This window comes from Cibotium barometz, chromosome 3 (genome assembly GCF_041138505.1).
Source record: "Cibotium barometz isolate CiBa-2024 chromosome 3, ASM4113850v1, whole genome shotgun sequence".
NCBI classification, from domain to species: domain Eukaryota; kingdom Viridiplantae; phylum Streptophyta; class Polypodiopsida; order Cyatheales; family Cibotiaceae; genus Cibotium; species Cibotium barometz.
Window position 1 is genome coordinate 27,000,853 of NC_141048.1, and position 12,023 is coordinate 27,012,875.

A 12,023-nucleotide genomic window follows, 5' to 3' on the forward strand; every position below is an offset into this window, starting at 1 on the left:
TTGCTTACATTTGCTCGACTTGAATATATTTTGCGACACCGTCAAGAACTATCCTAGGACTTAGCTCTGCTCATCCATCCATTCCAAGCTATTGGGATTACTCAATAATTTCCAATATTGATTAGAAAGTCACACTCCAAAAATATATGTTTTGGAGTCTTTGATATGCTTAGTTTGTTGTTTTTTATTTTGTTTTAAATCTTGTTGCATTAGGATATTCTAGGTTCACACCTTAAGAGGACAAAATCCTAGTTCTTATGATTTTAAAGCTTATATTAAAGCCTATAAGACTTATATTTTATTGTATTGAATTAAGAAACAACTTAGAAATTGTGACTATCTCAAAAACATAAGAAATAGCTTAGTAAGTGTGATGGTGAGGAGTGAAATTCACTGTAAAAACATAAGCATTAAGCTTTATTGGATATGGATTGGAGTGAGATATTTAATTTTTATTCAAACATTTTATATTTTTATGCATTATGTAAATTGGTAGCTTAGAAGCATGCAAAATCAACCAAAAACAAATAAAAACACATAATTACTTACAATCACTATTAAATAGGATTAAAATCCTTGATCATCTACATCAAGCCCAAAAAAATTTAAATTCCAAAAACCAAGCTAATCGTTGTTAGGTTGGGAGATGTGAGCCCACAGTCCCGCAAAAAAAGACGTAAGTCAAACATTTGAGCTTGGAGATGTGAGTCGTGAGTCTAGATAGATGAGTCGTGAGCGTGGAAATGTAACCTATGAGTCTAGATACATTAGCTGTGAGTTTAGAGATGTGAATCTAGAGATAGGTATACCTAATATTGTACCACCCCATTATTATAGCCGTGAGTCTAGAGGTAGGTATACCTAATATTATACCAATCAAGTATTACTACCTTAAAGACTTGTAAGGACATAACTACTTATATCCTTTTAAGGATTTTCCTATTATAAAATCTGTACGAGCTATAATTTCTAAGAAAAATTCTTGTTTTTTACAAGATATTGGACATTAAAGTACAATATTAGTCTATGCTGATGTAAACCAAATCCACATCACCTACATAGACTAATATTATACTTAGAAATTTGCTGATGTGTTTGTACCAAGATTATCATGCCATTATTATTGCTGATGTATACTTAGAAAACATTATAGCTCATCTAAATCTTTCATTTTAAACTTCTCCTTTAAGAACATCTTCTCCTCATGAATGTCAACTTCATCGTCCCTTGTGACAATTAAGTCATCAATATAAATGACTACTAGCATAATTTACTTGTCAGCATTTTTCACATAAAGTAAAAAATCTACTATACATATCTGAAATCCAATAGTGACAAGATACTCTCCTATCTTATCTGACCATGAACCAAGTGCTTACTTTTAAGCCATATAAGGATTTCACAACCTGCAAACAAAGTCTAGGTGTACATAGTCCTTATATCCTAATTGCTACAGCTTCTATTATAAATTACCATGTAAAAATGTATTCTTTACATCCATTTGATATAAAGACCATCCCTTAGCTGCAACCATAACAATGACTTGCAATCCTAACAACTGGTTTGAAATTCCCCTCATAGTTAATGCCATAGATCTGTGCATATCCCTTGGCTATCAATCTTGTCTTGTACTCGCTCTCACGTCTATCTAAATTATACTTTACTTCGAAGACCCACTTGTATCTAATTGCCTTCTTTTCTTAAGGTAAAGGTATCAAATTCCATGTCTCCTTTACATCAAATGCAACCATCTCTTCATCCATGGCATCTTCCCAATAGTGTCTCCTCAAAAGTGTTCTCCATATAGTTTTGGCTCTTTGTACACCAAGTGTATCAATAGCCGGATCCCAAAATCCTCATCAAGACTCTATTCCAAGATACTATTTGCTGAATAAAGGAATGACCTATTGAAACATCAGGCATTATGAAAGACTGATTCTTTTCTCGTACATGATACGTGTGAACTTGCTAAATTTTCAGCACCTGTAGTACCACCAAATGATGTGTCGAAATTCTTAGCATTTTACGTCTAAACCTTTCCGACCAAGGTGTAACAACAGACCCACTACTAGAGGACTTCTAAGTACATGTGATTCCTGCTCTCATTTACTGTAGTCTTATTGTTGTTTAAATCAACCTATACGGAATCCTTCAATGGTGTATACTAGTTACTCATCTTATCAAACACAATATCCCTACTCACTCACATCTCATGCACAATGGGGTTCTAGCATCTATAATCTTTCTCCTCAAGATAATATCCACCACACACCCCCTATATACTTAGTCTCATATTTTTTCCCTCCCAAAGCACATACATCTACCTCGCAGTAACCCTAGAAAGCATACATTGGACGAGTCAAAATCGACTATGGTGCTTAGAGAAATACCTAGGAATTCCGTGCAAGATAACCATGAAAGACATGCAAACCAGCCTGTCTAACCAAGGTCTCCTAAACACAATCCAACACAAAATTAGAGAAAACCAAGTAGCCAACCGTAGGATTAGTACTTTGATCCACCCCCGAGCTAGGAGCTAAGGTTCCACTCCACATATAAATGTCAATTAGCACTGGTGTACCATAGAGGCCCTCGGCAAGACTATCTGCGATCTGCCATGTTCATGGCAGGAGTAGAAACTATGGTTCAGGCATAGACCCATCAGAAGTGCATCGCACAACTGACTACCCAAGGCATCACTTATATAGTGATGATTGCCACTATAAATAGCTGACCTCCTATAGATAGCTAGTAGCCTAGTTTATTAATTCTGAACCTTGGTCCTTTGTATCTGCCTGCTATCTCCTAATCCCAAGGCTCCCTAACGATGCGGGATTAGGCCCGCTAACCCGAGGATTAGCTTTGGGTACATGACAATACGTCAGCAAAAGCACGTCCTTTGTCGATAAGAAAGGACAGACATGTTTCTGCTCTTGAAGCATTCATGCCAAAACTATCGGTAATGAAGGCTGAATACCTACTAATGGGTGAAAGTGATGGTATCTCTTGGACAAATATGGCTATCCAGAGAGTAAACAAGACAACATCCTTGCCATCAACTCCCACCTCACATAGCACTATTTTTTCCCATTTCTAGACTTGCAGAAACTTTGGGAGTCCAAATTGTCGTTTGCTTGTAAGAGATTCAAAGCCTGCAGATTCTCAGGGCAACCTGTGTATAAAATGTAGGCAAAGGTTTGCAAAAATGTTGCTCACTTGGCTTGCACTGGTTTCATCAGGGCCGATATAGATTCTCTGAGATCTTGATGGATATCACCCATCGAGTAGCTTAGCTTCTAGTACCCACTTGTGCAGATTTCCATAGCTTTTCTCACTGTTAAGGCCTCCTCCCACCTGCCGGCTGAGGCATATAAATTTGATAACACCACATATGCTGCCTCATTTTTTGGATCCAATTCAAGAATGCGGTCTGCAGCATGCTGCCCTCCATCCACAGTGCCATGCACTCGGCAGGCACCAAGTAGCGTATTCCACAAGATGGCATCGGGTTGCAGTGGCATTTTGTTGAGGAACTGCTCTGCCTCATGTAAGCATCCTGCCCGGCCCATGAGGTCAATCATGCACATGTAGTGCTCCGAGGTTGGTGTAATGCCATGACCTGGAGTCATCGAGGCAAAGTATTCATGACCTTCATTAATAAGACCTGCATGGCTGCATGCAGACAGTACACTAATAAATGTTATTTTAGTTGGCTTCAATCCTTGCTGCTGCATTCCTTGGAATAGTTTGAGAGCCTCTTGGCAGTAACCATGATTAGCATAAGCACCTATAATAGCACTCCATGAAACCCCATCTTTTTCCTGAAGCTTTAAGAAAACACTGTATGCATCCTCCACTATCCCACACTCTCCATACATACTGACAAGAGAGTTTCCGACAACATAGTCCCACTCAACTCCATTCTCAATGACTAAAGAGTATAAAAGTCTGCCCTCGGCAAGGGCTGCTATGCTAGCACATGCATCGAGGATGCTGCTAAAAGTGAACCTGTCCGGATTCACGCCTACCTGGCCCATCTTTTCAAATAAATAGAGTGCCTCATGGCCACGACCTTGCTCAGCATATGCTGCAATCATAGCAGTACATGAAACAACATCCTTTCTTTGCATGCTTAAAAACAATTGTTCCGCATCTCCAAAACTCCCACACTTTTGATACATGGTAATGAGGGCATTGCTCAGGATGATGTCAGACTTGATGTATTTGTCCGGAATGCAATCTCGAATCATTCTGCCGTCCATAAGGGCAGCTGGACTGGCACATGCATTGAGAACAGTGACAAACGTGATTTTATTTGGTTTAACACCTTCATGTTGCATTTTTCGGTAGAGTTGAAGGGCCTCCTTGTTGTGGCCCTGTTGGATGTATGCTGCTATCATAGTAGTCCACAAGACCACATCTGGCTTAGGCATCATGCTTTCAAATGTGCTGCAGGCATCCACCAAGCTACTGCACTTGCCATACATTTTGACCAATGCCGTCCCAACCAGAAGGTCGGAATTTAAACCATTTTGGACAATTTCGAAGTGAATCATTTTACCCTGCACAAGAGTATTCCGATTTGCACAAGCATTCAAAATACTAATGAAAGTAGCCTTATTCCTTGCTATGTCTTGAAAATGCATCTTCTGAAATAATTGGAGGGCAGTATTCTCATACCCTAACACAGCATAAGCTGCAATCAATGTGTTCCATGTGATGATATTTCGGGCAGGCATCCTGTCAAAAATGCCAAATGCATCCTCCAAACTCCCGGATTGTCTGTACATGTTTATGAGCACATTTCCCACAGTGATATCTGCCTCAATTGCAATCTCCACAATGAGCCCATACAGCAGCTTAATATCTGTAGAGGCTGATGGGCTGTCACATACACTGAGGACGGTAATGAAAGTGACTTTGTCTGGCTTCACACGGTCCTGATGAAGCATTTCACACAGTGCATGAAAAGCCTCCTTTCGATGACCACAGCTCGAATATGCACTGATGATCATGTTCCATGACACAATGTTTCTAAGATGCATGCTATCAAACAAGCTTCTTGCATCTTGTAGGCTGCCACACTTATCATACATTCTCATGACCATGTTTGCTAGAAATGTGTCTTCGTCAAGTCCGCCGCTGATGATGTGATAATGAAGGTACTTGGCCTCATGTAGGGCCTTCATGGCACTGCAACTCTGCAGGAGGCATGCAAAGGCGGAGTGGTCTGCCCTACCATGTTGTTCGTTCAGGAGAAGAAGAGCTTCCTTCAATTGCCCTTGGGTACACAGGGCTATTATGTGCGCGTTAACAGTCTCTCTGTGCACTTGCCGTTGTGCAGTGGCTGTGGAGACCATGGCATGAGGGGCATGCCTATATGGTCTGTGTGCTGAGTCCAGCAATGCTAAAAAAAGGAGTGAAGAGTTTCAGTGAACAGAAGAAAAAGACATGTTTTTGTTGGTCTGGGCAAGAAGCAAACCTGATGATGACGCTCGCAGGCGGCGGCCCTCCTGAAGAGCCGCCAGCCGGACCACCATCGCTCTGTCTCTGCTTCGACTGGCCGTTTTGATGCCTTGATCGAGCCCACCATGGCGGCAGTAGCAAATGCTACGCCGCAGAGAACTTCTCAGTCAAGCTCTAAATAAACCAATTATTGAATCAAAATTACGAGCTCGGTTTTCCTCGTCAAATTTTTGGAGCAGTATAATTTTTTTCCAAGAAAAGTACTTCCATTTTTCAAGTACGATTTCTAGAAGAGTTGCTAATGAGAGATGAAGGTATTAAGCTATTTTCATGAAAGAGGGATATTTTTCTCTGAACAATAAGTTATTCTATGATGTAGTTTCTAGAGAAATAGGTGGGACATCTTCCACAAGCTATCCATGTAAGACCTCAAGTCAAACAGGCCTCTTAGAAATCCTAGTTTTTAAAAATAAGTCTAAAACTTAGAAATCCTAGTTTTTAAAAATAAGTCTAAAACTGGCGACGAGTAGTTGAAATCGTAACACATGGGCACTATCTTTTAGAGCCATATCTTGTTCCCTACTCTCTCTCTCTCTCTCTCTCTCTCTCTCTCTCTCTCTCTCTCTCGATATTGACGCATTTACACACCAACACATTTCACACATTTGCAAGATATTTCACATGTAACATATAGGACATTTCTCTCTCTCTCTCTCTCTCTCTCTCTCTCTCTCTCTCGATATTGATGCATTTGCACACCAGCACATTTCACACATTTGCAAGATATTTCACATTTAACATATATGACATTTCTTCTCTTTCTCTCTCTCTCTCTCTCTCTCTCTCTCTCTCTCTCTCTCTCTCTCTCTGTGTGTGTGTGTGGATATTGACACATTTCAAACTTTTGCAAGATATTGATAAATGTCACTTCCATATATAAGACGTGAATACAAAATCCATGGAAAACAACAATAAATATTTTTGGAAACCAATGACATGGTCATCTCTATGACTCATATTCCATGTGAGGCACCAGCACTACTTGAAGTTGTATGATCTTGCTGGTTTATGCTGGGTCGTGGAGGCCCCCCCAATGCGGACACACTGATATGAGTTGGTTATGTTAGGCTGTGATATACCATAAGTGTATGGCATCATTTGTACTCCTGGTGGTGGTGGATAGTAAGAAAGTTGCCGAGATGTAGAAGCAACACCACGTGGTACATATGAAGCATGCCTTGGCAACCATTGGGGTTGTCCACGCTAAGGTTCCTCCAACGAAATTTGAGGTTGCATTCTTGCTTGAATAATTTTCTTGGATTCTTTACCTTGAAACCAAGTGGAACCCAGGTCTATGGGCACATCTTGTAAAGGAGACAATTCCTGATTATAGCCAATCATTTTTTATGCTTATACAATGTCGGCAAAGCTCCTTGCATGCCTTAGCCATGACACCAGTCCCTGCAAAGCAATCCAATACTAATTCCCCTTCCATTGTGAAAGCACCAAGGAGCCACCTGTCGAAATGAAGAAAAACTTAAGATCAATGTCTTACATTGTATTGAATAATTATAAAAAACAAGTAGTGTTTATTCTATATCTTTTAGTCTCAAGGGGTCGCTAAGCTGCACCCTGTAGTAGTGGTTGATTATCTAGCCCCCTAACATGAGTGGCACATCTTCCTTTTAGGCGGAGTGACTTACTCAGGAGGTCAGTGTAGTGTGTAAACCCAGAGGTTGTAGCAGATGCATCCTTACCGTTCACTCTCATATATGTTGGAGGTCAAATGCTTGGTGGGTGGTGTCGAACAAATACCCCAACAATCAACATTACTACCTACATAGTCATGACATACACCTCGTTTGTTTGAATAATAATTTAGAGTTTTCTTTTAATTTCCCAATACTAGAAGAAAAGAAAGTTGTGTTTTATACCTCTTCAAAATCTATCTCATTAGTGTGTTGTAGAGCAAGATCATGGGCTCTGGTTGTCTCCACCACATCACCAAAATGGTCACCGATGCAAGTGCTTACAAAGGTTCCATCCTGTCTTAAGAACTCATTGCCAAGAACACATGCAACCTCAACAAGCTCTTTATCCCAAATGTTCCAGTGAGGGACTAGCGGAGTGTCCTTGTCTATAGGCAACCTTGTGGGAAAATCTACCCACACCATTGAACATCCTCCCAAAGATGAGGGCTGGGTTCCTATATTTCTAAACTCGTTCAAGCCCCCAACAAACTTTGCTAGCCCATTGTAATGCCTGGGAGCCAAGTTTATATTAGAACCCTGTTGGAACTACAAATACTTATGTTCAAAATACAAGTTGGGGTTTTCATGCACTTACTATGAGATGTTTCTCCCAATTATATTGTCGGCTATTTTAGTGATGTTTCCCAAAATAGCCATGTGCTTCGGTGATACATTTCGGAACACTTGTATATAAAAAACCAAACATGGCTACACAATTAAACACATGCTTTAAAGGAAATGATTGAACAGCTATAAAATAAGGTTAGTGTCCATTACTCATTGGAGGACTGTCTGAAGTATGCATGTCATTGTCTTCGTCATCCCCCATCACCTCATCATCTTCTATGTGATCGTCCTCCTCTGAATCGTCATCATCCTCCTCATCTTCGCTTACAACTTGTCTTTTGTTTGTGACTTTCTTCCTTTTTTGGGGACCAATTCTTTCCACATTTGACTTGCCACCCTTTTTTTTGGTGCCAACATTAGTGACGCCTTTACCTCGCCCACTTGCATCTTTTTTGACATTTGTAGGCAATGCTTCCCCACTACCTGCCCTGGTTACGCCTTTCTTGCCATAGCCTGTAGGTTGCTTGGATCCCTCAGCTCGAGATTGCTTAGGCTAATGTAGATCTACTTCATAAAATTACGTCAAACAAATGGTTAACATAGAGCAAGGCATGGAATATATCACATGGCACTGGGCATGGATAATACCTTTCCACAAGGCCTCCTCTCAGGGGGTTATATCCCAGTGGGATAATCTAACCACCATGGGCACAAAATCCAGACCTCTTTTTCGGCAAGTTCTTCTATCTAGATTTCTGGATATATGCCATTTTCCTCAACCTCACTCAATACTTACTCATCTGCGGGATGATGAAGCTCGGGGAAAGAAACTATGTTTCTCATCAAAACCCACCACCTAGTAATAAATAGGATAATAACGAAGTTATCTTATCAGCATACCTATACCTAGTGTACAAGCAAATTGGAATGAAATATTCTATTCTAAGCATATCTGTATATGGCGCGTCTTGCTATACATATGAGATGTGGCTGAGCCGATGTTATGACCGAAGACCGCATTACTTTTTGCCATGATACAATTGTGGTGTCGAAATATTTTGCTTTGCAATCGACCAAATAATCTTTCAGGGACATTATTCCCTTTGATTCTCCTTTCGCAACAAGAACATCCCGTAAGATTGGCTTCTCTTCCTCTATTTTGCACTTCATATCAAGTGATGTGGTTATTAAGTGATGCCAATACACGTACTTGTTAAAGAACGTGCGGAATGCAAGTTCTCCGCATGGTACCCGTGCAGACTTCATAGCATTCTCTCCTTTATTCTCTCCTTTGGTAATGGTTTGAACCAACTTGCCCTTTCTATAAAAACAGAGTAGCCATGCATTACACTCTAAAACTTTACTAAAACCAACTTGCGCTTTTTGTACAACGGATGAAACTTACTCATTTGGAGGGAAGTTGAAGCGGGCAATGAGTTGCAGCTTCTTGATTATGAGTTGTTATTGCTTCTCATGCTTATCCTAGTACTTAAATACCACATCAAAGAAATCCTTTCCATTTGTAGGATTTGTAATGGCTGTGAATGTGTACCCCTTTTTCGTGAAAACCATCTTTGTTTCCTTCAAGTAATTTTGGTACACCTCCTCCTCATCTTCCATGCATTCCCCCCCCTTAAGCAATCCTCTCGTTTTTGTTTGAATCATCTTCTTGAAGTCATCCCGTTCTTACAAATCAAGATGGAAAACTTTAAGAAAACTTGAGCTAAAGAAGTTACGTCTTTGAATTAAATGTTAGAGGCATGCACAAATATTACCTGAAAAACAAATTGGGAGAACAGTGCCATTTGGACACTGTACCAACTTGGTTTGCCCACTTTTTTTATTATTGCGAGCAACTATTATGGTTTCCCACTTCCATTCATCGTTTGTTAGCACCTTGGACAACATTTGACACAATTTTGTTTGGCCTTGCATTTTCAGTGCTCTTGGACAATGTTGGTTGAGAAATGTTAATGATGTCTGGCTGAGCATTTTGAGATCAGGTTGATGAGGCCATTCTACAACATACAACATTGCAAAGTGAGTGTATTTGTATATGACTGTGTTTTAGTATGTGTGCGTATACCAAAGTGTATGGGGGAGAGGAGAGAGAGAGAGATGCATAGAGAGAGAACGTCACCTCCTTGCTCCTTATGGTGGGCAATACAAGAAAAAGACATCAGGAAGCCCTTTTGTATAAAAACATACACTAACCATGGTTAAATCTAACCCAACCCGAAACCTAACCTAACCACTCCAGTTATTCATCTACACCATAGTTGGCTGAGAAAATTGGTAGGTGTTGCATACTTATCATGGACCCAAATTCCTGGATAGACTTGATCCAACATCATCAACAGAGTAACATGGGCATCCTAATCTCTCTCTAGAGTCTTTATAAGCTAATTTTCATAAGGCAATGTGCAACATTTTTGAGTGCTATCTCTATGATACAAGCTTCTACACACACACACACACACACACACACAATGATTCCTCCTTAAAAAAATCAAGGCATATCGGAGCATAGAATAGAATTATTTTGTTTATCCTTTTAGTGGAAGCCATGTTTATAGAGTGAATCAGGTGAGGTGTCCACTTTCCCTTCTACCCCCACATACCTACTATTCCCTGAAAACACAAATGCGAGGGAGAGAGATAGCCAGTAGTAGGTGCCTCCTTCTAGGCACATTTGGGAGCTCTATTGCCTCTTCTCGACCCTAGAAAGTTGTCAAAATCTCCAAGTAAACCTAGTCTATGCTTTGGACTTCTGCTTTGTGCATTAATTAGTGATACACAGGGCTAATTTGTGTGTTGATTAGTGCCCCAAATCCATGCATTATTATAATCAGGGATGGTATGGAGAGTAGTAGGACAAGCTGAAGGAGGCCTTATTATATCAATGGCTTGGCTTACAATTTGATGGTGTACTGTAGGACGTATGGAAGTGGTATGATAAGTGGCTTGGCTTACAATTTGAAGGTGTACTATAGTACGTATGGGAGTGGTATGATAAGTTGCTTTAAATGGATGTAAGAGGATATGAAAACTCCACAAATGATAACACATTCAATTGTAAGCCAAGTGAAGAATATGATGCTTGGCTAAGCCAACCATTGATAGCTCATTCAAATCTGAGCCAAGGGATTCGAAAAAGGAGAAACAAACATGTTCAAACAAAAAGGAGAAACATATGTCGGATAAATGAACACTGATTTGAACGCTTGAAATATGCCAAAAAAACGAATCATGCGCCGGATAAACAAACGCTTGAATCACGCCTGATAAACAAACAAACACCGTTGCTTGAAACACGAACGCTGGAATACTAGAAACAGATATTGGAACACCATTGCTTGACGAACATTAGAAAATCTCGCCACTTATAGTGGATGAAGATAATGACATGGCATCTGCCTACCATGTCATATTGCCAAACTTGAAGATGATGACATGGCATCTGCCTGTCACGTCATATTGTCAAACTTTGGCAATATGATGTGGCAGGCAGATGCCACATCATATTTGTTTCGTCACCGCAATCCAAAAGCCAAAATACCAGAGAGCACAATTGGTCGATAAGCTGGATAAAAAAATAGACGCCATTGCCACATCACGTCACGCCACTTGTTGAAGAACGTGCCACTCTGGGTCGCCGCCGCCACGTTAAATGTACGTGTGTTGACTTGGCCTTGTGTGCCACGCCATATTGTCGAGGCTCGACAATATGACATGGCACACAGGGCCACGTCACACAAGGCATTCATGCTCCAACTCTCGACCAGCACTTCGTGGATGTTCATCTGAGTAAGCAGCTACTTAGCAACACAAAGCTCGGCACGGGTTCTACTACTGCCGATCATCATCACATAACGATGACACTGTTGCACCACCCATATTGCGGGAGCAGGTGTGCAGGTGGCTTGCCATGACTTGCGGGAGGAACTTCAAAAGCATCGACCGTTTACACTAGTACTAGTGGGACTAGGCTAAGCACACACGTGTATCAAGGATACATATGGATAATTACGGCTCCGAGGTGAGGGAATGCTTGTGGTGCCCTACAAAATTCAGCACAAGCAACAATCTGGAGAAACACTTCACGGATTTCCACCCATGTGAGAGGCATTACTACTACATATTTGCTGTTTATCTAACCATTAATATAATTATGCCTTTCCTAAGCTATAATGGATCACTGAGGTTATGTTTCCTCGCTATAAGCACCACTAAGGTGAC

General features: G+C 40.6%; 1 protein-coding gene across 1 annotated transcript; it reads right to left on the reverse strand.

Moving 5' to 3' along the window:
• Positions 1-2,475: 2,475 nt before the first annotated feature.
• LOC147639890 (pentatricopeptide repeat-containing protein At5g27110-like) lies at positions 2,476-5,698 on the reverse strand. Its single transcript, XM_086775055.1, has 2 exons — positions 5,483-5,698; positions 2,476-5,407 (listed from the first exon to the last, which is right to left on the reverse strand). The coding sequence occupies exons 1-2, from the start codon at positions 5,538-5,540 to the stop codon at positions 3,297-3,299; spliced, it is 2,169 nt and encodes a 722-aa protein (XP_086631181.1). The 5' UTR covers positions 5,541-5,698; the 3' UTR covers positions 2,476-3,296.
• Between the last annotated feature and the right edge of the window lie 6,325 nt (positions 5,699-12,023).

Excerpts from the sequence above, each read along its gene's own strand:
- LOC147639890 (XM_086775055.1), bottom strand. The coding sequence starts at position 5,540 with ATGGTGGTCCGGCTGGCGGCTCTTCAGGAGGGCCGCCGCCTGCGAGCG. Across the intron at positions 5,408-5,482 it reads CCTGCGAGCGTCATCATCAG|CATTGCTGGACTCAGCACAC; the intron begins GTTTGCTTCTTG and ends TCCTTTTTTTAG.